Genomic DNA, 25,743 nt, shown 5'->3' with positions numbered 1-25,743 from the left:
CTATAGGGATGACAGTTGACAGGTGATGTTTGTCTACGTTTTTATCGAAGAGCTATCGATATGTTGCCATGTTGCCTTTTAATTAGGAAGCATAACGCTTAAAAGCATTTTGTAATAGATCATTTGATTTATTCAGTTCTATTTTAATAAAGAAATCGTGCGTTACAAGAATCCTAACCATTTTTTTTGACAATAACATCAATTGACCACGGAGTAAACTATTTTTTGCCTTAGTAAATGAGATCAGATATGATATAAAAAAGCTATTTACTTTTCATTTCGGCCACACAAAATTTCCCCGTTTACAAATCGAAAAATTCTTACAATTTCGAAATCGAGAACACCCATTTTTCGATTTCAATTCGCAATTGTAAAATTCTTACGAATCGAGTAATCGAGTACCGGTACGCATGCCCGAATATTTTTTAAAATGGTATAAAAAGAGGCGCTTGAATGTTAATTAGTTATTATTTAATTTTGGTGCTGTAAATAAGTGTTAGCAACCCCTAATTAAATTTAGGACGCTTGGGCGGAATTTGTTAAAATTTATGTATGTTGTACCTCGTTCTTTTTGGGTCAAAAATCCAGACAGCAGCATTCTTTGCGTGTTTCCTGCTTGCCCTTTATCATTGTCCTGCTAGCGTTTTCCTTCCTTTTTGCCCATTTCCTTCGTGCCTTGCCACATTCAATTGGATATAATAAATACCAAAATGCAATAAAGTATAAGAAATAGCGGCCTAAAGAAATTAAAGATGCAAAGCAATGAAAAGCTCTCAGAACATAGATTGCAATCTATGCTCTTGTTTATAGTTCGTATCCAATACTGTCAGAACTTTGGAATTTTAACTAAAAAGCTTGTCAATGAATTTTCTAGATTCTGGCATACTCCAGTGCTTCGTTCGTATATATTTTATCAAAATGTACTTAAAAGTGTTTCGATATGGCTTCGTCATCATGTTCACAAAATTCAAGTTGCTAAAACTAGATGTTGCTAGATGTTCGTCATCTCTGGCTTAGAATATATGTATAAGTTAACAAACAATCAAGGTCATATTCCCTTAGCAAATAAGTAGTCTCGCATAAACAATGCTGACGCGCCATAATAGAGTTCAGCGCTCTGTGCTGAGACCGTTCAGCGGTGGAAATCCGACACTTCCCATTTCGAGTGTTGCGCTGCGCCGCAAGAAATGCTGAGTCGGCTTGCCGCTCATGTCTTGGTGGCGCGATGCATTGTCGCGTATGGTAAACTAAGCAAAGAATATTGTCTGTACTTTTAGTTCTTACAAAGCTGCTCAAGAAACCACAGCTCCACTCTGGCACATAGCCGTAAAAATAACCTTGTTCTTAATTACACTACATTGCTACGCCACAAGGCTAGCAATATAACTAAGGGGGGGAAGTCAAGCCCTCCAACATAATCAACCTAAATTCAGTATTAAAAGAGGCGTACCTCTACCGAAGAAGGAAGACCCCCTTGACACCGAATAAGAGATCTCTATAACTGGCGCCCAACTTCACCAAGAACCACAGTCTAGTTGATAGGGTAGTTGGGTAGGGTTTGACAAGTTGTTTCCACGGCATCCCATCAAGTAGTCTCTGCCTAGCCTTCGTTGCATACGGACGTTCGCGATTGCCTAGTCTTTTTGTAGTGAAACATCAACTACTCTTCCAATCTTACAGTACACGAGTTACCACATCAGCAATTTCTACGCCAACTCCCCCACCCCTCAAAACCTCCACGGCTGAGCTGTTAGTTCGTCGCAGCATAGTGCAACATTGTGGGCGGAAACAGCTCAGCAAAATGTAAACAAAGACAGTCCCCAAATCTGCCGGGTCAGCAGATTCACAGACAATAAAACACTTCTCACTCTGTTAGTTTTTCATTTTTAAGCGAACTGTCAAACTGTACAGACAAATTTGTAATCAAATAAAGAGCATTTTCGAAATAAACCCTTGTTAATAGAGAGCCAACATTTTTCTCCTCCAACACGCAGATAGCTCCATCTGCATTATATTCTTATGTAACTGCACGATCTCTCATCAGACCACACCCCTCTCCTGGCTGATCAGCAAGCCATGCCACTAAAGAAGCCGTTTCCTAGCTCCTGGTACTCATGTCGAGACCTTCAAGGATCACCTGTCTGAACTAATCGACTTAAACATGGAAATTCAAGGGACAGAAGGTATTGACAACGCCATAAGCTTATTTATGGAAAAACTGAAAGAAGCAGCAGTACGTGCAAGCCTTTGTGCAGTCACTCCTACCTCGTGCAATAGTTGACCTCCTTCGCCTCAAACGGAAAGTCAGAAAGGAATTTGCAAGAACAGGAGATGTCCGAATCCAGCAGATCTACAGAAGGTTATCAAATCGGCTCCATAAAGTGCTGACCCAAAGGAAACTGCAACAGATAGACAACCTATTGGAGAACATGGGCACCGATACCTCTTCACAATTCTCCTTGTGGAGAATCACGAAAAGGTTCAAGTTTCAGGCATCTCAGAAATCCGCTATAAGAAGCCCATCTGGCGGTTGGTGCCGCACATCACATGATAAAGCAGAAGTGTTTGCAAGCAGCTTGGAGCAAAGATTTAAGCCGCTCGCACTTGACGATGCGAATCATTGCCGTCTGGTTGCGGAGTCTCTTGAAACGCCATTTCAAATGACAGGGCCCGCGGATCCTGTCACTCTCGAAGAACTGAAACAACTTGTTTGTTAACTTGCTTGTTAAAAATATTAAATTGGAATATAAAAAAAAAACTGAAAAACATCTGAATCTAATGTGCATTTTAAATAATAAAATTATTATAACTACTGTAATTTAAAACATAAATTTATCAAAAAGAACAACATTGAGAAATAAATATTTCATAAAAATATGAAAAGTGTCTATTGCAAAAGTCATATCTTAAGGCACGAAGTGCGGACACAACCTCTCAACAATCATTGCCTAGTTAATTTCACACGTCGCACGCTGAATACTCTAATGACAAATATTTTAATATAAAGTCATTTTTGAATTTTTTTTTCGTGATATAATGATTCGTCTATTACTATTTCTAAGCTTTGTTTAAATAATAATAACGTTAAGGCAATGCAAAACAAGAATTTTTCGCATGGTGCCAATTGATCAAAAATAATATAGATTTAAAGTCTAAGAACTTTTAAGGTGAAGGGAATATTTTGTCAAATGCATGAGCATACGTGTGCACACATACCATTCTGATTTTGAAAAAAAATATGTAGAGCCTAATGTAATCACAACTTGGAACCTTCCCAAGGCTATCCTAAACCAGAACTGTATCAATAGATAAACTATAATAGAAGGCAATAACATTATAAAAGCATTCAATTGTTCTGTCCAATAAGAAGAAGTATTAATTACCAACTCATTTTAGACTATACTCAAGCTATCTATCTAAACAATAATGTATCAAAACTTGAACCACTAATACATTCAGACAAAAGAAATAATCGAACAACACAATCAGACGAATAATATCTTTCATATAATAACATTTACAACATTAATCATAGTAGTTATTATTGTAATATTGTACTTTATCAATAAATATAAGACTGTACCCCAAGTTAAAGTTAAAGTTAATTGTAAAATTTAAAAATCAAACCCTAAAAAATGAAAATATTATAAGTCCTAATATTGTATTGTACCCTAATCTAAACGCCTGAGGACAGGCCTTTTTCTTAAGGATGGGGAAGTAGCATATCCATTCTAAACCCACAACTCCTCAAGCACACACACTATTGTAAACAATAACACACACAATAATGTCTAAGTGCGAAATGTAATCAACGGTCGAGAGCCCTTCGATTAAGCTCATTGCTCATTTACGCAGAGCAAAGTTCAAAAGTCCGAAGTCCAAAATCCAGACTCTGTGGCGAGCCAACGTCCACGTCCCCTAAACATCCGATTTTTACGACTTTATTCTCTTAAACTTCGCTCTTAAGCTATCCCAATCTGCCTATAGTGATAATCCAAAGGCTCTAGCTCTTCCTTTATTGGAATTAAAAAGAAAACGTTTAATAATACATAAAAAACCACATTCTGATCTACTTAATTTAAGTATATTTGCAGTCTGGTTAATATTAGATGTTAGAGTCTAGCGCTAACTCAAGAAGTCTGTCAGCCAGAACCTTCATGGCTTTCTTGACTTCCTTGGCCTCCTTCGCCTTCTTCTTGAGGAACTCGAGATGGTTCTGGGAGTTGGTGACCTGCACGAAGTTCATGAGCTCGGCTAGACGGGCCCACTTGAAGCGCGGCAGGTACTCCATGCTCCACAGTGAGTAATAGAATGGGGAATTATTGCGCGTGGATATCTGCTTATTGTTCAGCAGTAGAACGAGCTGTTTGGCCACATGTTTCGACTTGAATTCCACCCAACCCTCGGCGAAGAGGATATTATGATGCTTACCTAAAGTAATTGAGATTAAAGTATATTCTGGGTAATCAGTGGGTCTTATATGTATGCCACTTGGTCCACTCACTTGACTGCGACCGCAGGAAAGCTCTGCCGATGCCGCCGTACTCGCCCAAGATTTCCCGCAGGCGGGTCAAGGTCATGTGCTTGGGTATGTTGGATATGTAGATGATGCCTTTCTTGATTTTCTTCGCGGGATCCGAGGAACTGCAGGCGGCTTGGAAGCTGGCCAGCTCCATTTCATCGCCTTCATCCGAGGGATTTGCCTCCCCATTCGCAGACTCACCATCCTCTGGCTGTGGTTTATCCGAGGTCTCAATCTCCTCCACTTCCATGCGAGTGGGCTTGCGTTTTGGCTTTGATTTCCATTTTATTTCCTTCATTGTAGTTTACGTTCTCGTGGGTCAAATAAATTTTGTAGTGCACGCTATAGGGATGACAGTTGACAGGTGATGTCTGTCTACGTTTTTATCGAAGAGCTATCGATATGTTGCCATGTTGCCATTTAATTAGGAAGCATAACGCTTAAAAGCACTTTGTAATAGATCATTTGATTTATTCAGTTCTATTTTAATAAAGAAATCGTGCGTTACAAGAATCCTAACCATTTTTTTTGACAATAACATCAATTGACCACGGAGTAAACTATTTTTTGCCTTAGTAAATGAGATCAGATATGATATAAAAAAGCTATTTACTTTTCATTTCGGCCACACAAAATTTTCCCGTTTACAAATCGAAAAATTCTTACAATTTCGAAATCGAGAACACCCATTTTTCGATTTCAATTCGCAATTGTAAAATTCTTACGAATCGAGTAATCGAGTACCGGAGTACCGGAGCATGCCCGAATATTTTTTAAAATGGTATAAAAAGAGGCGCTTGAATGTTAATTAGTTATTATTTAATTTTGGTGCTGTAAATAAGTGTTAGCAACCCCTAATTAAATTTAGGACGCTTGGGCGGAATTTGTTAAAATTTATGTATGTTGTACCTCGTTCTTTTTGGGTCAAAAATCCAGACAGCAGCATTCTTTGCGTGTTTCCTGCTTGCCCTTTATCATTGTCCTGCTAGCGTTTTCCTTCCTTTTTGCCCATTTCCTTCGTGCCTTGCCACATTCAATTGGATATAATAAATACCAAAATGCGATAAAGTATAAGAAATAGCGGACTAAAGAAATTAAAGATGAAAAGCAATGAAAAGCTCTCAGAACATAGATTGCAATCTATGCTTTTGTTTATAGTTCGTATCCAATACTGTCAGAACTTTGGAATTTTAACTAAAAAGCTTGTCAATGAATTTTCTAGATTCTGGCATACTCCAGTGCTTCGTTCGTATATATTTTATCAAAATGTACTTAAAAGTGTTTCGATAAGGCTTCGTCATCATGTTCACAAAATTCAAGTTGCTAAAACTAGATGTTGCTAGATGTTCGTCATCTCTGGCTTAGAATATATGTATAAGTTAACAAACAATCAAGGTCATATTCCCTTAGCAACTAAGTAGCCTCGCATAAACAATGCTGACGCGCCATAATAGAGTTCAGCGCTCTGTGCTGAGACCGTTCGGCGGTGGAAATCCGACACTTCCCATTTCGAGTGTTGCGCTGCGCCGCAAGAAATGCTGAGTCGGCTTGCCGCTCATGTCTTGGTGGCGCGATGCATTGTCGCGTATGGTAAACTAAGCAAAGAATATTGTCTGTACTTGTAGTTCTTACAAAGCTGCTCAACAAACCACAGCTCCACTCTGGCACATAGCCGTAAAAAAAAACCTTGTTCTTAATTACACTACATTGCTACGCCACAAGGCTAGCAATATAACTAAGGGGGGGAAGTCAAGCCCTCCAACATAATCAACCTAAATTCAGTATTAAAAGAGGCGTACCTCTACCGAAGAAGGAAGACCCCCTTGACACCGAATAGGAGATCTCTATAACTGGCGCCCAACTTCACCAAGAACCACAGTCTAGTTGATAAAGTAGTTGGGTAGGGTTTGACAAGTTGTTTCCACGGCATCCCATCAAGTAGTCTCTGCCTAGCCTTCGTTGCATACGGACGTTCGCGATTGCCTAGTCTTTTTGTAGTGAAACATCAACTACTCTTCCAATCTTACAGTACACGAGTTACCACATCAGCAATTTCTACGCCAACTCCCCCACCCCTCAAAACCTCCACGGCTGAGCTGTTAGTTCGTCGCAGCATAGTGCAACATTGTGGGCGGAAACAGCTCAGCAAAATGTAAACAAAGACAGTCCCCAAATCTGCCGGGTCAGCAGATTCACAGACAATAAAACACTTCTCACTCTGTTAGTTTTTCATTTTTAAGCGAACTGTCAAACTGTACAGACAAATTTGTAATCAAATAAAGAGCATTTTCGAAATAAACCCTTGTTAATAGAGACCCAACATTTTTCTCCTCCAACACGCAGGTAGCTCCATCTGCATTATATTCTCTTGTAACTGCACGATCTCTCATCAGACCACACCCCTCTCCTGGCTGATCAGCAAGCCATGCCACTAAAGAAGCCTCTACGCTCCCGTTTCCTAGCTCCTGGTACTCATGTCGAGACCTTCAAGGATCACCTGTCTGAACTAATCGACTTAAACATGGAAATTCAAGGGACAGAAGGTATTGACAACGCCATAAGCTTATTTATGGAAAAACTGAAAGAAGCAGCAGTACGTGCAAGCCTTTGTGCAGTCACTCCTACCTCGTGCAATAGTTGACCTCCTTCGCCTCAAACGGAAAGTCAGAAAGGAATTTGCAAGAACAGGAGATGTCCGAATCCAGCAGATCTACAGAAGGTTATCAAATCGGCTCCATAAAGTGCTGACCCAAAGGAAACTGCAACAGATAGACAACCTATTGGAGAACATGGGCACCGATACCTCTTCACAATTCTCCTTGTGGAGAATCACGAAAAGGTTCAAGTTTCAGGCATCTCAGAAATCCGCTATAAGAAGCCCATCTGGCGGTTGGTGCCGCACATCACATGATAAAGCAGAAGTGTTTGCAAGCAGCTTGGAGCAAAGATTTAAGCCGCTCGCACTTGCCGATGCGAATCATTGCCGTCTGGTTGCGGAGTCTCTTGAAACGCCATTTCAAATGACACGGCCCGCGGATCCTGTCACTCTCGAAGAACTGAAACAACTTGTTTGTTAACTTGCTTGTTAAAAATATTAAATTGGAATATAAAAAAAAAACTGAAAAACATCTGAATCTAATGTGCATTTTAAATAATAAAATTATTATAACTACTGTAATTTAAAACATAAATTTATCAAAAAGAACAACATTGAGAAATAAATATTTCATAAAAATATGAAAAGTGTCTATTGCAAAAGTCATATCTTAAGGCACGAAGTGCGGACACAACCTCTCAACAATCATTGCCTAGTTAATTTCACACGTCGCACGCTGAATACTCTAATGACAAATATTTTAATATAAAGTCATTTTTGAATTTTTTTTTCGTGATATAATGATTCGTCTATTACTATTTCTAAGCTTTGTTTAAATATTAATAACGTTAAGGCAATGCAAAACAAGAATTTTTCGCATGGTGCCATTTGATCAAAAATAATATAGATTTAAAGTCTAAGAACTTTTAAGGTGAAGGGAATATTTTGTCAAATGCATGAGCATACGTGTGCACACATACCATTCTGATTTTGAAAAAAAATATGTAGAGCCTAATGTAATCACAACTTGGAACCTTCCCAAGGCTATCCTAAACCAGAACTGTATCAATAGAGAAACTATAATAGAAGGCAATAACATTATAAAAGCATTCAATTGTTCTGTCCAATAAGAAGAAGTATTAATTACCAACTCATTTTAGACTATACTCAAGCTATCTATCTAAACAATAATGTATCAAAACTTGAACCACTAATACATTCAGACAAAAGAAATAATCGAACAACACAATCAGACGAATAATATCTTTCATATAATAACATTTACAACATTAATCATAGTAGTTATTATTGTAATATTGTACTTTATCAATAAATATAAGACTGTACCCCAAGTTAAAGTTAAAGTTAATTGTAAAATTTAAAAATCAAACCCTAAAAAATGAAAATATTATAAGTCCTAATATTGTATTGTACCCTAATCTAAACGCCTAAGGACAGGCCTTTTTCTTAAGGATGGGGAAGTAGCATATCCATTCTAAACCCACAACTCCTCAAGCACACACACTATTGTAAACAATAACACACACAATAATGTCTAAGTGCGAAATGTAATCAACGGTCGAGAGCCCTTCGATTAAGCTCATTGCTCATTTACGCAGAGCAAAGTGCAAAAGTCCGAAGTCCAAAATCCAGACTATGTGGCGAGCCAACGTCCACGTCCCCTAAACATCCGATTTTTACGACTTTATTCTCTTAAACTTCGCTCTTAAGCTATCCCAATCTGCCTATATAAACCCAAACATGTCCCCATATAGTAGTTCAGTTCTGAGTACGTTATCAATCGCGATAACCCTGCTAAGCCCGCTTCAACTTCGAAGTCCATTATCTAACCTAGTGATAATCCAAAGGCTCTAGCTCTTCCTTTATTGGAATTAAAAAGAAAACGTTTAATAATACATAAAAAACCACATTCTGATCTACTTAATTTAAGTATATTTGCAGTCTGGTTAATATTAGATGTTAGAGTCTAGCGCTAACTCAAGAAGTCTGTCAGCCAGAACCTTCATGGCTTTCTTGACTTCCTTGGCCTCCTTCGCCTTCTTCTTGAGGAACTCGAGATGGTTCTGGGAGTTGGTGACCTGCACGAAGTTCATGAGCTCGGCTAGACGGGCCCACTTGAAGCGCGGCAGGTACTCCATGCTCCACAGTGAGTAATAGAATGGGGAATTATTGCGCGTGGATATCTGCTTATTGTTCAGCAGTAGAACGAGCTGTTTGGCCACATGTTTCGACTTGAATTCCACCCAACCCTCGGCGAAGAGGATATTATGATGCTTACCTAAAGTAATTGAGATTAAGGTATATACTGGGTAATCAGTGGGTCTTATATGTATGCCACTTGGTCCACTCACTTGACTGCGACCGCAGGAAAGCTCTGCCGATGCCGCCGTACTCGCCCAAGATTTCCCGCAGGCGGGTCAAGGTCATGTGCTTGGGTATGTTGGATATGTAGATGATGCCCTTCTTGATTTTCTTCGCGGGATCCGAGGAACTGCAGGCGGCTTTGAAGCTGGCCAGCTCCATTTCATCGCCTTCATCCGAGGGATTTGCCTCCCCATTCGCAGACTCACCATCCTCTGGCTGTGGTTTATCCGAGGTCTCAATCTCCTCCACTTCCATGCGAGTGGGCTTGCGTTTTGGCTTTGATTTCCTTTTTATTTCCTTCATTGTAGTTTACGTTCTCGTGGGTCAAATAAATTTTGTAGTGCACGCTATAGGGATGACAGTTGACAGGTGATGTCTGTCTACGTTTTTATCGAAGAGCTATCGATATGTTGCTGCCTTTTAATTAGGAAGCATAACGCTTAAAAGCACTTTGTAATAGATCATTTGATTTATTCAGTTCTATTTTAATAAAGAAATCGTGCGTTACAAGAATCTTAATCATTTTTTTTGACAATAACATCAATTGACCACGGAGTAAACTATTTTTTGCCTTAGTAAATGAGATCAGATATGATATAAAAAGCTATTTACTTTTCATTTCGGCCACACAAAATTTCCCCGTTTACAAATCGAAAAATTCTTACAATTTCGAAATCGAGAACACCCATTTTTCGATTTCAATTCGCAATTGTAAAATTCTTACGAATCGAGTATTCGAGTACCGGAGTACCGGAGCATTCCCGAATATTTTTTAAAATGGTATAAAAAGAGGCGCTTGAATGTTAATTAGTTATTATTTAATTTTGGTGCTGTAAATAAGTGTTAGCAACCCCTAATTAAATTTAGGACGCTTGGGCGGAATTTGTTAAAATTTATGTATGTTGTACCTCGTTCTTTTTGGGTCAAAAATCCAGACAGCAGCATTCTTTGCGTGTTTCCTGCTTGCCCTTTATCATTGTCCTGCTAGCGTTTTCCTTCCTTTTTGCCCATTTCCTTCGTGCCTTGCCACATTCAATTGGATATAATAAATACCAAAATGCGATAAAGTATAAGAAATAGCGGACTAAAGAAATTAAAAATGCAAAGCAATGAAAAGCTCTCAGAACATAGATTGCAATCTATGCTTTTGTTTATAGTTCGTATCCAATACTGTCAGAACTTTGGAATTTTAACTAAAAAGCTTGTCAATGAATTTTCTAGATTCTGGCATACTCCAGTGCTTCGTTCGTATATATTTTATCAAAATGTACTTAAAAGTGTTTCGATAAGGCTTCGTCATCATGTTCACAAAATTCAAGTTGCTAAAACTAGATGTTGCTAGATGTTCGTCATCTCTGGCTTAGAATATATGTATAAGTTAACAAACAATCAAGGTCATATTCCCTTAGCAACTAAGTAGCCTCGCATAAACAATGCTGACGCGCCATAATAGAGTTCAGCGCTCTGTGCTGAGACCGTTCGGCGGTGGAAATCCGACCTTCCCATTTCGAGTGTTGCGCTGCGCCGCAAGAAATGCTGAGTCGGCTTGCCGCTCATGTCTTGGTGGCGCGATGCATTGTCGCGTATGGTAAACTAAGCAAAGAATATTGTCTGTACTTTTAGTTCTTACAAAGCTGCTCAACAAACCACAGCTCCACTCTGGCACATAGCCGTAAAAATAACCTTGTTCTTAATTACACTACATTGCTACGCCACAAGGCTAGCAATATAACTAAGGGGGGGGGAAGTCAAGCCCTCCAACATAATCAACCTAAATTCAGTATTAAAAGAGGCGTACCTCTACCGAAGAAGGAAGACCCCCTTGACACCGAATAGGAGATCTCTATAACTGGCGCCCAACTTCACCAAGAACCACAGTCTAGTTGATAGGGTAGTTGGGTAGGGTTTGACAAGTTGTTTCCACGGCATCCCATCAAGTAGTCTCTGCCTAGCCTTCGTTGCATACGGACGTTCGCGATTGCCTAGTCTTTTTGTAGTGAAACATCAACTACTCTTCCAATCTTACAGTACACGAGTTACCACATCAGCAATTTCTACGCCAACTCCCCCACCCCTCAAAACCTCCACGGCTGAGCTGTTAGTTCGTCGCAGCATAGTGCAACATTGTGGGCGGAAACAGCTCAGCAAAATGTAAACAAAGACAGTCCCCAAATCTGCCGGGTCAGCAGATTCGCAGACAATAAAACACTTCTCACTCTGTTAGTTTTTCATTTTTAAGCGAACTGTCAAACTGTACAGACAAATTTGTAATCAAATAAAGAGCATTTTCGAAATAAACCCTTGTTAATAGAGAGCCAACATTTTTCTCCTCCAACACGCAGGTAGCTCCATCTGCATTATATTCTCTTGTAACTGCACGATCTCTCATCTCTCCTTCGCCTCAAACGGAAAGTCAGAAAGGAATTTGCAAGAACAGGAGATGTCCGAATCCAGCAGATCTACAGAAGGTTATCAAATCGGCTCCATAAAGTGCTGACCCAAAGGAAACTGCAACAGATAGACAACCTATTGGAGAACATGGGAACCGATACCTCTTCACAATTCTCCTTGTGGAGAATCACGAAAAGGTTCAAGTTTCAGGCATCTCAGAAATCCGCTATAAGAAGCCCATCTGGCGGTTGGTGCCGCACATCACATGATAAAGCAGAAGTGTTTGCAAGCAGCTTGGAGCAAAGATTTAAGCCGCTCGCACTTGCCGATGCGAATCATTGCCGTCTGGTTGCGGAGTCTCTTGAAACGCCATTTCAAATGACACGGCCCGCGGATTCTGTCACTCTCGAAGAACTGAAACAACTTGTTTGTTAACTTGCTTGTTAAAAATATTAAATTGGAATATAAAAAAAAAACTGAAAAACAACTGAATCTAATGTGCATTTTAAATAATAAAATTATTATAACTACTGTAATTTAAAACATAAATTTATCAAAAAGAACAACATTGAGAAATAAATATTTCATAAAAATATGAAAAGTGTCTATTGCAAAAGTCATATCTTAAGGCACGAAGTGCGGACACAACCTCTCAACAATCATTGCCTAGTTAATTTCACACGTCGCACGCTGAATACTCTAATGACAAATATTTTAATATAAAGTCATTTTTGAATTTTTTTTTCGTGATATAATGATTCGTCTATTACTATTTCTAAGCTTTGTTTAAATAATAATAACGTTAAGGCAATGCAAAACAAGAATTTTTCGCATGGTGCCAATTGATCAAAAATAATATAGATTTAAAGTCTAAGAACTTTTAAGGTGAAGGGAATATTTTGTCAAATGCATGAGCATACGTGTGCACACATACCATTCTGATTTTGAAAAAAAATATGTAGAGCCTAATGTAATCACAACTTGGAACCTTCCCAAGGCTATCCTAAACCAGAACTGTATCAATAGAGAAACTATAATAGAAGGCAATAACATTATAAAAGCATTCAATTGTTCTGTCCAATAAGAAGAAGTATTAATTACCAACTCATTTTAGACTATACTCAAGCTATCTATCTAAACAATAATGTATCAAAACTTGAACCACTAATACATTCAGACAAAAGAAATAATCGAACAACACAATCAGACGAATAATATCTTTCATATAATAACATTTACAACATTAATCATAGTAGTTATTATTGTAATATTGTACTTTATCAATAAATATAAGACTGTACCCCAAGTTAAAGTTAAAGTTAATTGTAAAATTTAAAAATCAAACCCTAAAAAATGAAAATATTATAAGTCCTAATATTGTATTGTACCCTAATCTAAACGCCTAAGGACAGGCCTTTTTCTTAAGGATGGGGAAGTAGCATATCCATTCTAAACCCACAACTCCTCAAGCACACACACACTATTGTAAACAATAACACACACAATAATGTCTAAGTGCGAAATGTAATCAACGGTCGAGAGCCCTTCGATTAAGCTCATTGCTCATTTACGCAGAGCAAAGTGCAAAAGTCCGAAGTCCAAAATCCAGACTCTGTGGCGAGCCAACGTCCACGTCCCCTAAACATCCGATTTTTACGACTTTATTCTCTTAAACTTCGCTCTTAAGCTATCCCAATCTGCCTATATAAACCCAAACATGTCCCCATATAGTAGTTCAGTTCTGAGTACGTTATCAATCGCGATAACCCTGCTAAGCCCACTTCAACTTCGAAGTCCATTATCTAACCTAGTGATAATCCAAAGGCTCTAGCTCTTCCTTTATTGGAATTAAAAAGAAAACGTTTAATAATACATAAAAAACCACATTCTGATCTACTTAATTTAAGTATATTTGCAGTCTGGTTAATATTAGATGTTAGAGTCTAGCGCTAACTCAAGAAGTATGTCAGCCAGAGCCTTCTTGGCTTTCTTGACTTCCTTGGCCTCCTTCGCCTTCTTCTTGAGGAACTCGAGATGGTTCTGGGAGTTGGTGACCTGCACGAAGTTCATGAGCTCGGCTAGACGGGCCCACTTGAAGCGCGGCAGGTACTCCATGCTCCACAGTGAGTAATAGAATGGGGAATTATTGCGCGTGGATATCTGCTTATTGTTCAGCAGTAGAACGAGCTGTTTGGCCACATGTTTCGACTTGAATTCCACCCAACCCTCGGCGAAGAGGATATTATGATGCTTACCTAAAGTAATTGAGATTAAGGTATATACTGGGTAATCAGTGGGTCTTATATGTATGCCACTTGGTCCACTCACTTGACTGCGACCGCAGGAAAGCTCTGCCGATGCCGCCGTACTCGCCCAAGATTTCCCGCAGGCGGGTCAAGGTCATGTGCTTGGGTATGTTGGATATGTAGATGATGCCCTTCTTGATTTTCTTCGCGGGATCCGAAGAACTGCAGGCGGCTTTGAAGCTGGCCAGCTCCATTTCATCGCCTTCATCCGAGGGATTTGCCTCCCCATTCGCAGACTCACCATCCTCTGGCTGTGGTTTATCCGAGGTCTCAATCTCCTCCACTTCCATGCGAGTGGGCTTGCGTTTTGGCTTTGATTTCCTTTTTATTTCCTTCATTGTAGTTTACGTTCTCGTGGGTCAAATAAATTTTGTAGTGCACGCTATAGGGATGACAGTTGACAGGTGATGTCTGTCTACGTTTTTATCGAAGAGCTATCGATATGTTGCTGCCTTTTAATTAGGAAGCATAACGCTTAAAAGCACTTTGTAATAGATCATTTGATTTATTCAGTTCTATTTTAATAAAGAAATCGTGCGTTACAAGAATCCTAACCATTTTTTTTGACAATAACATCAATTGACCACGGAGTAAACTATTTTTTGCCTTAGTAAATGAGATCAGATATGATATAAAAAAGCTATTTACTTTTCATTTCGGCCACACAAAATTTCCCCGTTTACAAATCGAAAAATTCTTACAATTTCGAAATCGAGAACACCCATTTTTCGATTTCAATTCGCAATTGTAAAATTCTTACGAATCGAGTATTCGAGTACCGGAGTACCGGAGCATGTCCGAATATTTTTTAAAATGGTATAAAAAGAGGCGCTTGAATGTTAATTATTTATTATTTAATTTTGGTGCTGTAAATAAGTGTTAGCAACCCCTAATTAAATTTAGGACGCTTGGGCGGAATTTGTTAAAATTTATGTATGTTGTACCTCGTTCTTTTTGGGTCAAAAATCCAGACAGCAGCATTCTTTGCGTGTTTCCTGCTTGCCCTTTATCATTGTCCGGCTAGCGTTTTCCTTCCTTTTTGCCCATTTCCTTCGTGCCTTGCCACATTCAATTGGATATAATAAATACCAAAATGCGATAAAGTATAAGAAATAGCGGACTAAAGAAATTAAAGATGCAAAGCAATGAAAAGCTCTCAGAACATAGATTGCAATCTATGCTTTTGTTTATAGTTCGTATCCAATACTGTCAGAACTTTGGAATTTTAACTAAAAAGCTTGTCAATGAATTTTCTAGATTCTGGCATACTCCAGTGCTTCGTTCGTATATATTTTATCAAAATGTACTTAAAAGTGTTTCGATAAGGCTTCGTCATCATGTTCACAAAATTCAAGTTGCTAAAACTAGATGTTGCTAGATGTTCGTCATCTCTGGCTTAGAATATATGTATAAGTTAACAAACAATCAAGGTCATATTCCCTTAGCAACTAAGTAGCCTCGCATAAACAATGCTGACGCGCCATAATAGAGTTCAGCGCTCTGTGCTGAGACCGTTCGGCGGTGGAAATCCGACACTTCCCATTTCGAGTGTTGCGCTGCGCCGCAAGAAATGCTGAGTCGGCTTGCCGCTCATGTCTTGGTGGCGCGATGCATTGTCGCGTATGGTAAACTAAGCAAAGAATATTGTCTGTACTTTTAATTCTTACAAAGCTGCTCAACAAACCACAGCTCCACTCTGGCACATAGCCGTAAAAATAACCTTGTTCTTAATTACACTACATTGCTACGCCACAAGGCTAGCAATATAACTAAGGGGGGGAAGTCAAGCCCTCCAACATAATCAACCTAAATTCAGTATTAAAAGAGGCGTACCTCTACCGAAGAAGGAAGACCCCCTTGACACCGAATAGGAGATCTCTATAACTGGCGCCCAACTTCACCAAGAACCACAGTCTAGTTGATAGGGTAGTTGGGTAGGGTTTGACAAGTTGTTTCCACGGCATCCCATCAAGTAGTCTCTGCCTAGCCTTCGTTGCATACGGACGTTCGCGATTGCCTAGTCTTTTTGTAGTGAAACATCAACTACTCTTCCAATCTTACAGTACACGAGTTACCACATCAGCAATTTCTACGCCAACTCCCCCACCCCTCAAAACCTCCACGGCTGAGCTGTTAGTTCGTCGCAGCATAGTGCAACATTGTGGGCGGAAACAGCTCAGCAAAATGTAAACAAAGACAGTCCCCAAATCTGCCGGGTCAGCAGATTCACAGACAATAAAACACTTCTCACTCTGTTAGTTTTTCATTTTTAAGCGAACTGTCAAACTGTACAGACAAATTTGTAATCAAATAAAGAGCACTTTCGAAATAAACCCTTGTTAATAGAGAGCCAACATTTTTCTCCTCCAACACGCAGGTAGCTCCATCTGCATTATATTCTCTTGTAACTGCACGATCTCTCATCAGACCACACCCCTCTCCTGGCTGATCAGCAAGCCATGCCACTAAAGAAGCCGTTTCCTAGCTCCTGGTACTCATGTCGAGACCTTTAAGGATCACCTGTCTGAACTAATCGACTTAAACATGGAAATTCAAGGGACAGAAGGTATTGACAACGCCATAAGCTTATTTATGGAAAAACTGAAAGAAGCAGCAGTACGTGCTGCTCCGAGTGCTCCACGCAATACGCAAGCCTTTGTGCAGTCACTCCTACCTCGTGCAATAGTTGACCTCCTTCGCCTCAAACGGAAAGTCAGAAAGGAATTTGCAAGAACAGGAGATGTCCGAATCCAGCAGATCTACAGAAGGTTATCAAATCGGCTCCATAAAGTGCTGACCCAAAGGAAACTGCAACAGATAGACAACCTATTGGAGAACATGGGCACCGATACCTCTTCACAATTCTCCTTGTGGAGAATCACGAAAAGGTTCAAGTTTCAGGCATCTCAGAAATCCGCTATAAGAAGCCCATCTGGCGGTTGGTGCCGCACATCACATGATAAAGCAGAAGTGTTTGCAAGCAGCTTGGAGCAAAGATTTAAGCCGCTCGCACTTGCCGATGCGAATCATTGCCGTCTGGTTGCGGAGTCTCTTGAAACGCCATTTCAAATGACACGGCCCGCGGATTCTGTCACTCTCGAAGAACTGAAACAACTTGTTTGTTAACTTGCTTGTTAAAAATATTAAATTGGAATATAAAAAAAAAACTGAAAAACATCTGAATCTAATGTGCATTTTAAATAATAAAATTATTATAACTACTGTAATTTAAAACATAAATTTATCAAAAAGAACAACATTGAGAAATAAATATTTCATAAAAATAATACGTAGTAGAAAATAAAAATTTATAAAATAAATAGAAATATGAAAAGTGTCTATTGCAAAAGTCATATCTTAAGGCACGAAGTGCGGACACAACCTCTCAACAATCATTGCCTAGTTAATTTCACACGTCGCACGCTGAATACTCTAATGACAAATATTTTAATATAAAGTCATTTTTGAATTTTTTTTCGTGATATAATGATTCGTCTATTACTATTTCTAAGCTTTGTTTAAATAATAATAACGTTAAGGCAATGCAAAACAAGAATTTTTCGCATGGTGCCAATTGATCAAAAATAATACAGATTTAAAGTCTAAGAACTTTTAAGGTGAAGGGAATATTTTGTCAATTGCATGAGCATACGTGTGCACACATACCATTCTGATTTTGAAAAAAAATATGTAGAGCCTAATGTAATCACAACTTGGAACCTTCCCAAGGCTATCCTAAACCAGAACTGTATCAATAGAGAAACTATAATAGAAGGCAATAACATTATAAAAGCATTCAATTGTTCTGTCCAATAAGAAGAAGTATTAATTACCAACTCATTTTAGACTATACTCAAGCTATCTATCTAAACAATAATGTATCAAAACTTGAACCACTAATACATTCAGACAAAAGAAATAATCGAACAACACAATCAGACGAATAATATCTTTCATATAATAACATTTACAACATTAATCATAGTAGTTATTATTGTAATATTGTACTTTATCAATAAATATAAGACTGTACCCCAAGTTAAAGTTAAAGTTAATTGTAAAATTTAAAAATCAAACCCTAAAAAATGAAAATATTATAAGTCCTAATATTGTATTGTACCCTAATCTAAACGCCTAAGGACAGGCCTTTTTCTTAAGGATGGGGAAGTAGCATATCCATTCTAAACCCACAACTCCTCAAGCACACACACTATTGTAAACAATAACACACACAATAATGTCTAAGTGCGAAATGTAATCAACGGTCGAGAGCCCTTCGATTAAGCTCATTGCTCATTTACGCAGAGCAAAGTGCAAAAGTCCGAAGTCCAAAATCCAGACTCTGTGGCGAGCCAACGTCCACGTCCCCTAAACATCCGATTTTTACGACTTTATTCTCTTAAACTTCGCTCTTAAGCTATCCCAATGTGCCTATATAAACCCAAACATGTCCCCATATAGTAGTTCAGTTCTGAGTACGTTATCAATCGCGATAACCCTGCTAAGCCCACTTCAACTTCGAAGTCCATTATCTTACCTAGTGATAATCCAAAGTCTCTAGCTCTTCCTTTATTGGAATTAAAAAGAAAACGTTTAATAATACATAAAAAACCACATTCTGATCTACTTAATTTAAGTATATTTGCAGTCTGGTTAATATTAGATGTTAGAGTCTAGCGCTAACTCAAGAAGTATGTCAGCCAGAGCCTTCTTGGCTTTCTTGACTTCCTTGGCCTCCTTCGCCTTCTTCTTGAGGAACTCGAGATGGTTCTGGGAGTTGGTGACCTGCACGAAGTTCATGAGCTCGGCTAGACGGGCCCACTTGAAGCGCGGCAGGTACTCCATGCTCCACAGTGAGTAATAGAATGGGGAATTATTGCGCGTGGATATCTGCTTATTGTTCAGCAGTAGAACGAGCTGTTTGGCCACATGTTTCGACTTGAATTCCACCCAACCCTCGGCGAAGAGGATATTATGATGCTTACCTAAAGTAATTGAGATTAAGGTATATACTGGGTAATCAGTGGGTCTTATATGTATGCCACTTGGTCCACTCACTTGACTGCGACCGCAGGAAAGCTCTGCCGATGCCGCCGTACTCGCCCAAGATTTCCCGCAGGCGGGTCAAGGTCATGTGCTTGGGTATGTTGGATATGTAGATGATGCCCTTCTTGATTTTCTTCGCGGGTTCCGAGGAACTGCAGGCGGCTTTGAAGCTGGCCAGCTCCATTTCATCGCCTTCATCCGAGGGATTTGCCTCCCCATTCGCAGACTCACCATCCTCTGGCTGTGGTTTATCCGAGGTCTCAATCTCCTCCACTTCCATGCGAGTGGGCTTGCGTTTTGGCTTTGATTTCCTTTTTATTTCCTTCATTGTAGTTTACGTTCTCGTGGGTCAAATAAATTTTGTAGTGCACGCTATAGGGATGACAGTTGACAGGTGATGTCTGTCTACGTTTTTATCGAAGAGCTATCGATATGTTGCCATGTTGCCTTTTAATTAGGAAGCATAACGCTTAAAAGCACTTTGTAATAGATCATTTGATTTATTCAGTTCTATTTTAATAAAGAAATCGTGCGTTACAAGAATCTTAACCATTTTTTTTGACAATAACATCAATTGACCACGGAGTAAACTATTTTTTGCCTTAGTAAATGAGATCAGATATGATATAAAAAAGCTATTTACTTTTCATTTCGGCCACACAAAATTTTCCCGTTTACAAATCGAAAAATTCTTACAATTTCGAAATCGAGAACACCCATTTTTCGATTTCAATTCGCAATTGTAAAATTCTTACGAATCGAGTAATCGAGTACCGGAGTACCGGAGCATGCCCGAATATTTTTTAAAATGGTATAAAAAGAGGCGCTTGAATGTTAATTAGTTATTATTTAATTTTGGTGCTGTAAATAAGTGTTAGAAACCCCTAATTAAATTTAGGACGCTTGGGCGGAATTTGTTAAAATTTATGTATGTTGTACCTCGTTCTTCTTGGGTCAAAAATCCAGACAGCAGCATTCTTTGCGTGTTTCCTGCTTGCCCTTTATCATTGTCCTGCTAGCGTTTTCCTTCCTTTTTGCCCATTTCCTTCGTGCCTTGCCACATTCAATTGGATATAATAAATACCAAAATGCGATAAAGTATAAGAAATAGCGGACTAAAGAAATTAAAGATGCAAAGCAATGAAAAGCTCTCAGAACATAGATTGCAATCTATGCTCTTGTTTATAGTTCGTATCCAATACTGTCAGAACTTTGGAATTTTAACTAAAAACCTTGTCAATGAATTTTCTAGATTCTGGCATACTTCAGTGCTTCGTTCGTATATATTTTATCAAAATGTACTTAAAAGTGTTTCGATAAGGCTTCGTCATCATGTTCACAAAATTCAAGTTGCTAAAACTAGAGGTTGCTAGATGTTCGTCATCTCTGGCTTAGAATATATGTATAAGTTAACAAACAATCAAGGTCATATTCCCTTAGCAACTAAGTAGCCTCGCATAAACAATGCTGACGCGCCATAATATAGTTCAGCGCTCTGTGCTGAGACCGTTCGGCGGTGGAAATCCTACACTTCCCATTTCGAGTGTTGCGCTGCGCCGCAAGGAATGCTGAGTCGGCTTGCCGCTCATGTCTTGGTGGCGCGATGCATTGTCGCGTATGGTAAACTAAGCAAAGAATATTGTCTGTACTTTTAGTTCTTACAAAGCTGCTCAACAAACCACAGCTCCACTCTGGCACATAGCCGTAAAAATAACCTTGTTCTTAATTACACTACATTGCTACGCCACAAGGCTAGCAATATAACTAAGGGGGGGAAGTCAAGCCCTCCAACATAATCAACCTAAATTCAGTATTAAAAGAGGCGTACCTCTACCGAAGAAGGAAGACCCCCTTGACACCGAATAGGAGATCTCTATAACTGGCGCCCAACTTCACCAAGAACCACAGTCTAGTTGATAGGGTAGTTGGGTAGGGTTTGACAAGTTGTTTCCACGGCATCCCATCAAGTAGTCTCTGCCTAGCCTTCGTTGCATACGGACGTTCGCGATTGCCTAGTCTTTTTGTAGTGAAACATCAACTACTCTTCCAATCTTACAGTACACGAGTTACCACATCAGCAATTTCTACGCCAACTCCCCCACCCCTCAAAACCTCCACGGCTGAGCTGTTAGTTCGTCGCAGCATAGTGCAACATTGTGGGCGGAAACAGCTCAGCAAAATGTAAACAAAGACAGTCCCCAAATCTGCCGGGTCAGCAGATTCACAGACAATAAAACACTCTGTTAGTTTTTCATTTTTAAGCGAACTGTCAAACTGTACAGACAAATTTGTAATCAAATAAAGAGCATTTTCGAAATAAACCCTTGTTAATAGAGAGCCAACATTTTTCTCCTCCAACACGCAGGTAGCTCCATCTGCATTATATTCTCTTGTAACTGCACGATCTCTCATCAGACCACACCCCTCTCCTGGCTGATCAGCAAGCCATGCCACTAAAGAAGCCTCTACGCTCCCGTTTCCTAGCTCCTGGTACTCATGTCGAGACCTTCAAGGATCACCTGTCTGAACTAATCGACTTAAACATGGAAATTCAAGGGACAGAAGGTATTGACAACGCCATAAGCTTATTTATGGAAAAACTGAAAGAAGCAGCAGTACGTGCTGCTCCGAGTGCTCCACGCAATACGCAAGCCTTTGTGCAGTCACTCCTACCTCGTGCAATAGTTGACCTCCTTCGCCTCAAACGGAAAGTCAGAAAGGAATTTGCAAGAACAGGAGATGTCCGAATCCAGCAGATCTACAGAAGGTTATCAAATCGGCTCCATAAAGTGCTGACCCAAAGGAAACTGCAACAGATAGACAACCTATTGGAGAACATGGGCACCGATACCTCTTCACAATTCTCCTTGTGGAGAATCACGAAAAGGTTCAAGTTTCAGGCATCTCAGAAATCCGCTATAAGAAGCCCATCTGGCGGTTGGTGCCGCACATCACATGATAAAGCAGAAGTGTTTGCAAGCAGCTTGGAGCAAAGATTTAAGCCGCTCGCACTTGCCGATGCGAATCATTGCCGTCTGGTTGCGGAGTCTCTTGAAACGCCATTTCAAATGACACGGCCCGCGGATCCTGTCACTCTCGAAGAACTGAAACAACTTGTTTGTTAACTTGCTTGTTAAAAATATCAAATTGGAATATAAAAAAAAAACTGAAAAACAACTGAATCTAATGTGCATTTTAAATAATAAAATTATTATAACTACTGTAATTTAAAACATAAATTTATCAAAAAGAACAACATTGAGAAATAAATATTTCATAAAAATAATACGTAGTAGAAAATAAAAATTTATAAAATAAATAAAAATATGAAAAGTGTCTATTGCAAAAGTCATATCTTAAGGCACGAAGTGCGGACACAACCTCTCAACAATCATTGCCTAGTTAATTTCACACGTCGCACGCTGAATACTCTAATGACAAATATTTTAATATAAAGTCATTTTTGAATTTTTTTTCGTGATATAATGATTCGTCTATTACTATTTCTAAGCTTTGTTTAAATAATAATAACGTTAAGGCAATGCAAAACAAGAATTTTTCGCATGGTGCCAATTGATCAAAAATAATATAGATTTAAAGTCTAAGAACTTTTAAGGTGAAGGGAATATTTTGTCAAATGCATGAGCATACGTGTGCACACATACCATTCTGATTTTGAAAAAAAATATGTAGAGCCTAATGTAATCACAACTTGGAACCTTCCCAAGGCTATCCTAAACCAGAACTGTATCAATAGAGAAACTATAATAGAAGGCAATAACATTATAAAAGCATTCAATTGTTCTGTCCAATAAGAAGAAGTATTAATTACCAACTCATTTTAGACTATACTCAAGCTATCTATCTAAACAATAATGTATCAAAACTTGAACCACTAATACATTCAGACAAAAGAAATAATCGAACAACACAATCAGACGAATAATATCTTTCATATAATAACATTTACAACATTAATCATAGTAGTTATTATTGTAATATTGTACTTTATGAATAAATATAAGACTGTACCCCAAGTTAAAGTTAAAGTTAATTGTAAAATTTAAAAATCAAACCCTAAAAAATGAAAATATTATAAGTCCTAATATTGTATTGTACCCTAATCTAAACGCCTGAGGACAGGCCTTTTTCTTAAGGATGGGGAAGTAGCATATCCATTCTAAACCCACAACTCCTCAAGCACACACACTATTGTAAACAATAACACACACAATAATGTCTAAGTGCGAAATGTAATCAACGGTCGAGAGCCCTTCGATTAAGCTCATTGCTCATTTACGCAGAGCAAAGTGCAAAAGTCCGAAGTCCAAAATCCAGACTCTGTGGCGAGCCAACGTCCACGTCCCCTAAACATCCGATTTTTACGACTTTATTCTCTTAAACTTCGCTCTTAAGCTATCCCAATCTGCCTATATAAACCCAAACATGTCCCCATATAGTAGTTCAGTTCTGAGTACGTTATCAATCGCGATAACCCTGCTAAGCCCACTTCAACTTCGAAGTCCATTATCTAACCTAGTGATAATCCAAAGTCTCTAGCTCTTCCTTTATTGGAATTAAAAAGAAAACGTTTAATAATACATAAAAAACCACATTCTGATCTACTTAATTTAAGTATATTTGCAGTCTAGTTAATATTAGATGTTAGAGTCTAGCGCTAACTCAAGAAGTCTGTCAGCCAGAACCTTCATGGCTTTCTTGACTTCTTTGGCCTCCTTCGCCTTCTTCTTGAGGAACTCGAGATGGTTCTGGGAGTTGGTGACCTGCACGAAGTTCATGAGCTCGGCTAGACGGGCCCACTTGAAGCGCGGCAGGTACTCCATGCTCCACAGTGAGTAATAGAATGGGGAATTATTGCGCGTGGATATCTGCTTATTGTTCAGCAGTAGAACGAGCTGTTTGGCCACATGTTTCGACTTGAATTCCACCCAACCCTCGGCGAAGAGGATATTATGATGCTTACCTAAAGTAATTGAGATTAAGGTATATACTGGGTAATCAGTGGGTCTTATATGTATGCCACTTGGTCTACTCACTTGACTGCGACCGCAGGAAAGCTCTGCCGATGCCGCCGTACTCGCCCAAGATTTCCCGCAGGTGGGTCAAGGTCATGTGCTTGGGTATGTTGGATATGTAAATGATGCCCTTCTTGATTTTCTTCGCGGGATCCGAGGAACTGCAGGCGGCTTTGAAGCTGGCCAGCTCCATTTCATCGCCTTCATCCGAGGGATTTGCCTCCCCATTCGCAGACTCACCATCCTCTGGCTGTGGTTTATCCGAGGTCTCAATCTCCTCCACTTCCATGCGAGTGGGCTTGCGTTTTGGCTTTGATTTCCTTTTTATTTCCTTCATTGTAGTTTACGTTCTCGTGGGTCAAATAAATTTTGTAGTGCACGCTATAGGGATGACAGTTGACAGGTGATGTCTGTCTACGTTTTTATCGAAGAGCTATCGATATGTTGCCATGTTGCCATTTAATTAGGAAGCATAACGCTTAAAAGCACTTTGTAATAGATCATTTGATTTATTCAGTTATATTTTAATAAAGAAATCGTGCGTTACAAGAATCTTAACCATTTTTTTTTGACAATAACATCAATTGACCACGGAGTAAACTATTTTTTGCCTTAGTAAATGAGATCAGATATGATATAAAAAAGCTATTTACTTTTCATTTCGGCCACACAAAATTTTCCCGTTTACAAATCGAAAAATTCTTACAATTTTGAAATCGAGAACACCCATTTTTCGATTTCAATTCGCAATTGTAAAATTCTTACGAATCGAGTAATCGAGTACCGCAGTACCGGAGCATGCCCGAATATTTTTTAAAATGGTATAAAAAGAGGCGCTTGGATGTTAATTAGTTATTATTTAATTTTGGTGCTGTAAATAAGTGTTAGCAACCCCTAATTAAATTTAGGACGCTTGGGCGGAATTTGTTAAAATTTATGTATGTTGTACCTCGTTCTTCTTGGGTCAAAAATCCAGACAGCAGCATTCTTTGCGTGTTTCCTGCTTGCCCTTTATCATTGTCCTGCTAGCGTTTTCCTTCCTTTTTGCCCATTTCCTTCGTGCCTTGCCACATTCAATTGGATATAATAAATACCAAAATGCGATAAAGTATAAGAAATAGCGGACTAAAGAAATTAAAGATGCAAAGCAATGAAAAGCTCTCAGAACATAGATTGCAATCTATGCTCTTGTTTATAGTTCGTATCCAATACTGTCAGAACTTTGGAATTTTAACTAAAAACCTTGTCAATGAATTTTCTAGATTCTGGCATACTTCAGTGCTTCGTTCGTATATATTTTATCAAAATGTACTTAAAAGTGTTTCGATAAGGCTTCGTCATCATGTTCACAAAATTCAAGTTGCTAAAACTAGAGGTTGCTAGATGTTCGTCATCTCTGGCTTAGAATATATGTATAAGTTAACAAACAATCAAGGTCATATTCCCTTAGCAACTAAGTAG

At 38.9% G+C, this 25,743-nt stretch overlaps 5 protein-coding genes across 5 annotated transcripts; all 5 read right to left on the bottom strand.

Annotated features, from left to right (window-relative positions):
* Positions 1–3,988: 3,988 nt before the first annotated feature.
* CG46509 (uncharacterized protein) lies at positions 3,989–4,864 on the bottom strand. Its single transcript, NM_001414120.1, has 2 exons — positions 4,505–4,864; positions 3,989–4,431 (listed from the first exon to the last, which is right to left on the bottom strand). The coding sequence occupies exons 1-2, from the start codon at positions 4,818–4,820 to the stop codon at positions 4,106–4,108; spliced, it is 642 nt and encodes a 213-aa protein (NP_001401068.1). The 5' UTR covers positions 4,821–4,864; the 3' UTR covers positions 3,989–4,105.
* Positions 4,865–8,974: 4,110 nt separating this feature from the next.
* CG46508 (uncharacterized protein) lies at positions 8,975–9,850 on the bottom strand. Its single transcript, NM_001414119.1, has 2 exons — positions 9,491–9,850; positions 8,975–9,417 (listed from the first exon to the last, which is right to left on the bottom strand). The coding sequence occupies exons 1-2, from the start codon at positions 9,804–9,806 to the stop codon at positions 9,092–9,094; spliced, it is 642 nt and encodes a 213-aa protein (NP_001401067.1). The 5' UTR covers positions 9,807–9,850; the 3' UTR covers positions 8,975–9,091.
* Positions 9,851–13,706: 3,856 nt separating this feature from the next.
* On the bottom strand, positions 13,707–14,582 carry CG46507 (uncharacterized protein). Its single transcript, NM_001414118.1, has 2 exons — positions 14,223–14,582; positions 13,707–14,149 (listed from the first exon to the last, which is right to left on the bottom strand). The coding sequence occupies exons 1-2, from the start codon at positions 14,536–14,538 to the stop codon at positions 13,824–13,826; spliced, it is 642 nt and encodes a 213-aa protein (NP_001401066.1). The 5' UTR covers positions 14,539–14,582; the 3' UTR covers positions 13,707–13,823.
* A 4,160-nt stretch (positions 14,583–18,742) lies between these two features.
* Positions 18,743–19,618, bottom strand: CG46506 (uncharacterized protein). Its single transcript, NM_001414117.1, has 2 exons — positions 19,259–19,618; positions 18,743–19,185 (listed from the first exon to the last, which is right to left on the bottom strand). The coding sequence occupies exons 1-2, from the start codon at positions 19,572–19,574 to the stop codon at positions 18,860–18,862; spliced, it is 642 nt and encodes a 213-aa protein (NP_001401065.1). The 5' UTR covers positions 19,575–19,618; the 3' UTR covers positions 18,743–18,859.
* A 4,169-nt stretch (positions 19,619–23,787) lies between these two features.
* CG46505 (uncharacterized protein) lies at positions 23,788–24,663 on the bottom strand. Its single transcript, NM_001414116.1, has 2 exons — positions 24,304–24,663; positions 23,788–24,230 (listed from the first exon to the last, which is right to left on the bottom strand). Exons 1-2 carry the CDS (start codon positions 24,617–24,619, stop codon positions 23,905–23,907), a joined length of 642 nt encoding a protein of 213 aa, NP_001401064.1. The 5' UTR covers positions 24,620–24,663; the 3' UTR covers positions 23,788–23,904.
* Positions 24,664–25,743: the final 1,080 nt, after the last annotated feature.

This window comes from Drosophila melanogaster, chromosome X, assembly GCF_000001215.4.
Source record: "Drosophila melanogaster chromosome X".
Lineage (NCBI taxonomy): Eukaryota > Metazoa > Arthropoda > Insecta > Diptera > Drosophilidae > Drosophila > Drosophila melanogaster.
The sequence above is the reverse complement of the archived record's forward strand: the minus strand, read 5'-3'. Positions and strand labels throughout refer to the sequence as shown.

Coding starts and splice junctions, on each gene's coding strand:
- CG46509 (NM_001414120.1), bottom strand. CDS start 4,820: ATGAAGGAAATAAAATGGAAATCAAAGCCAAAACGCAAGCCCACTCGC. Junction 4,432..4,504: donor TTTCCTGCGGTCGCAGTCAA/GTGAGTGGACCA, acceptor CAATTACTTTAG/GTAAGCATCATAATATCCTC.
- CG46508 (NM_001414119.1), bottom strand. CDS start 9,806: ATGAAGGAAATAAAAAGGAAATCAAAGCCAAAACGCAAGCCCACTCGC. Junction 9,418..9,490: donor TTTCCTGCGGTCGCAGTCAA/GTGAGTGGACCA, acceptor CAATTACTTTAG/GTAAGCATCATAATATCCTC.
- CG46507 (NM_001414118.1), bottom strand. CDS start 14,538: ATGAAGGAAATAAAAAGGAAATCAAAGCCAAAACGCAAGCCCACTCGC. Junction 14,150..14,222: donor TTTCCTGCGGTCGCAGTCAA/GTGAGTGGACCA, acceptor CAATTACTTTAG/GTAAGCATCATAATATCCTC.
- CG46506 (NM_001414117.1), bottom strand. CDS start 19,574: ATGAAGGAAATAAAAAGGAAATCAAAGCCAAAACGCAAGCCCACTCGC. Junction 19,186..19,258: donor TTTCCTGCGGTCGCAGTCAA/GTGAGTGGACCA, acceptor CAATTACTTTAG/GTAAGCATCATAATATCCTC.
- CG46505 (NM_001414116.1), bottom strand. CDS start 24,619: ATGAAGGAAATAAAAAGGAAATCAAAGCCAAAACGCAAGCCCACTCGC. Junction 24,231..24,303: donor TTTCCTGCGGTCGCAGTCAA/GTGAGTAGACCA, acceptor CAATTACTTTAG/GTAAGCATCATAATATCCTC.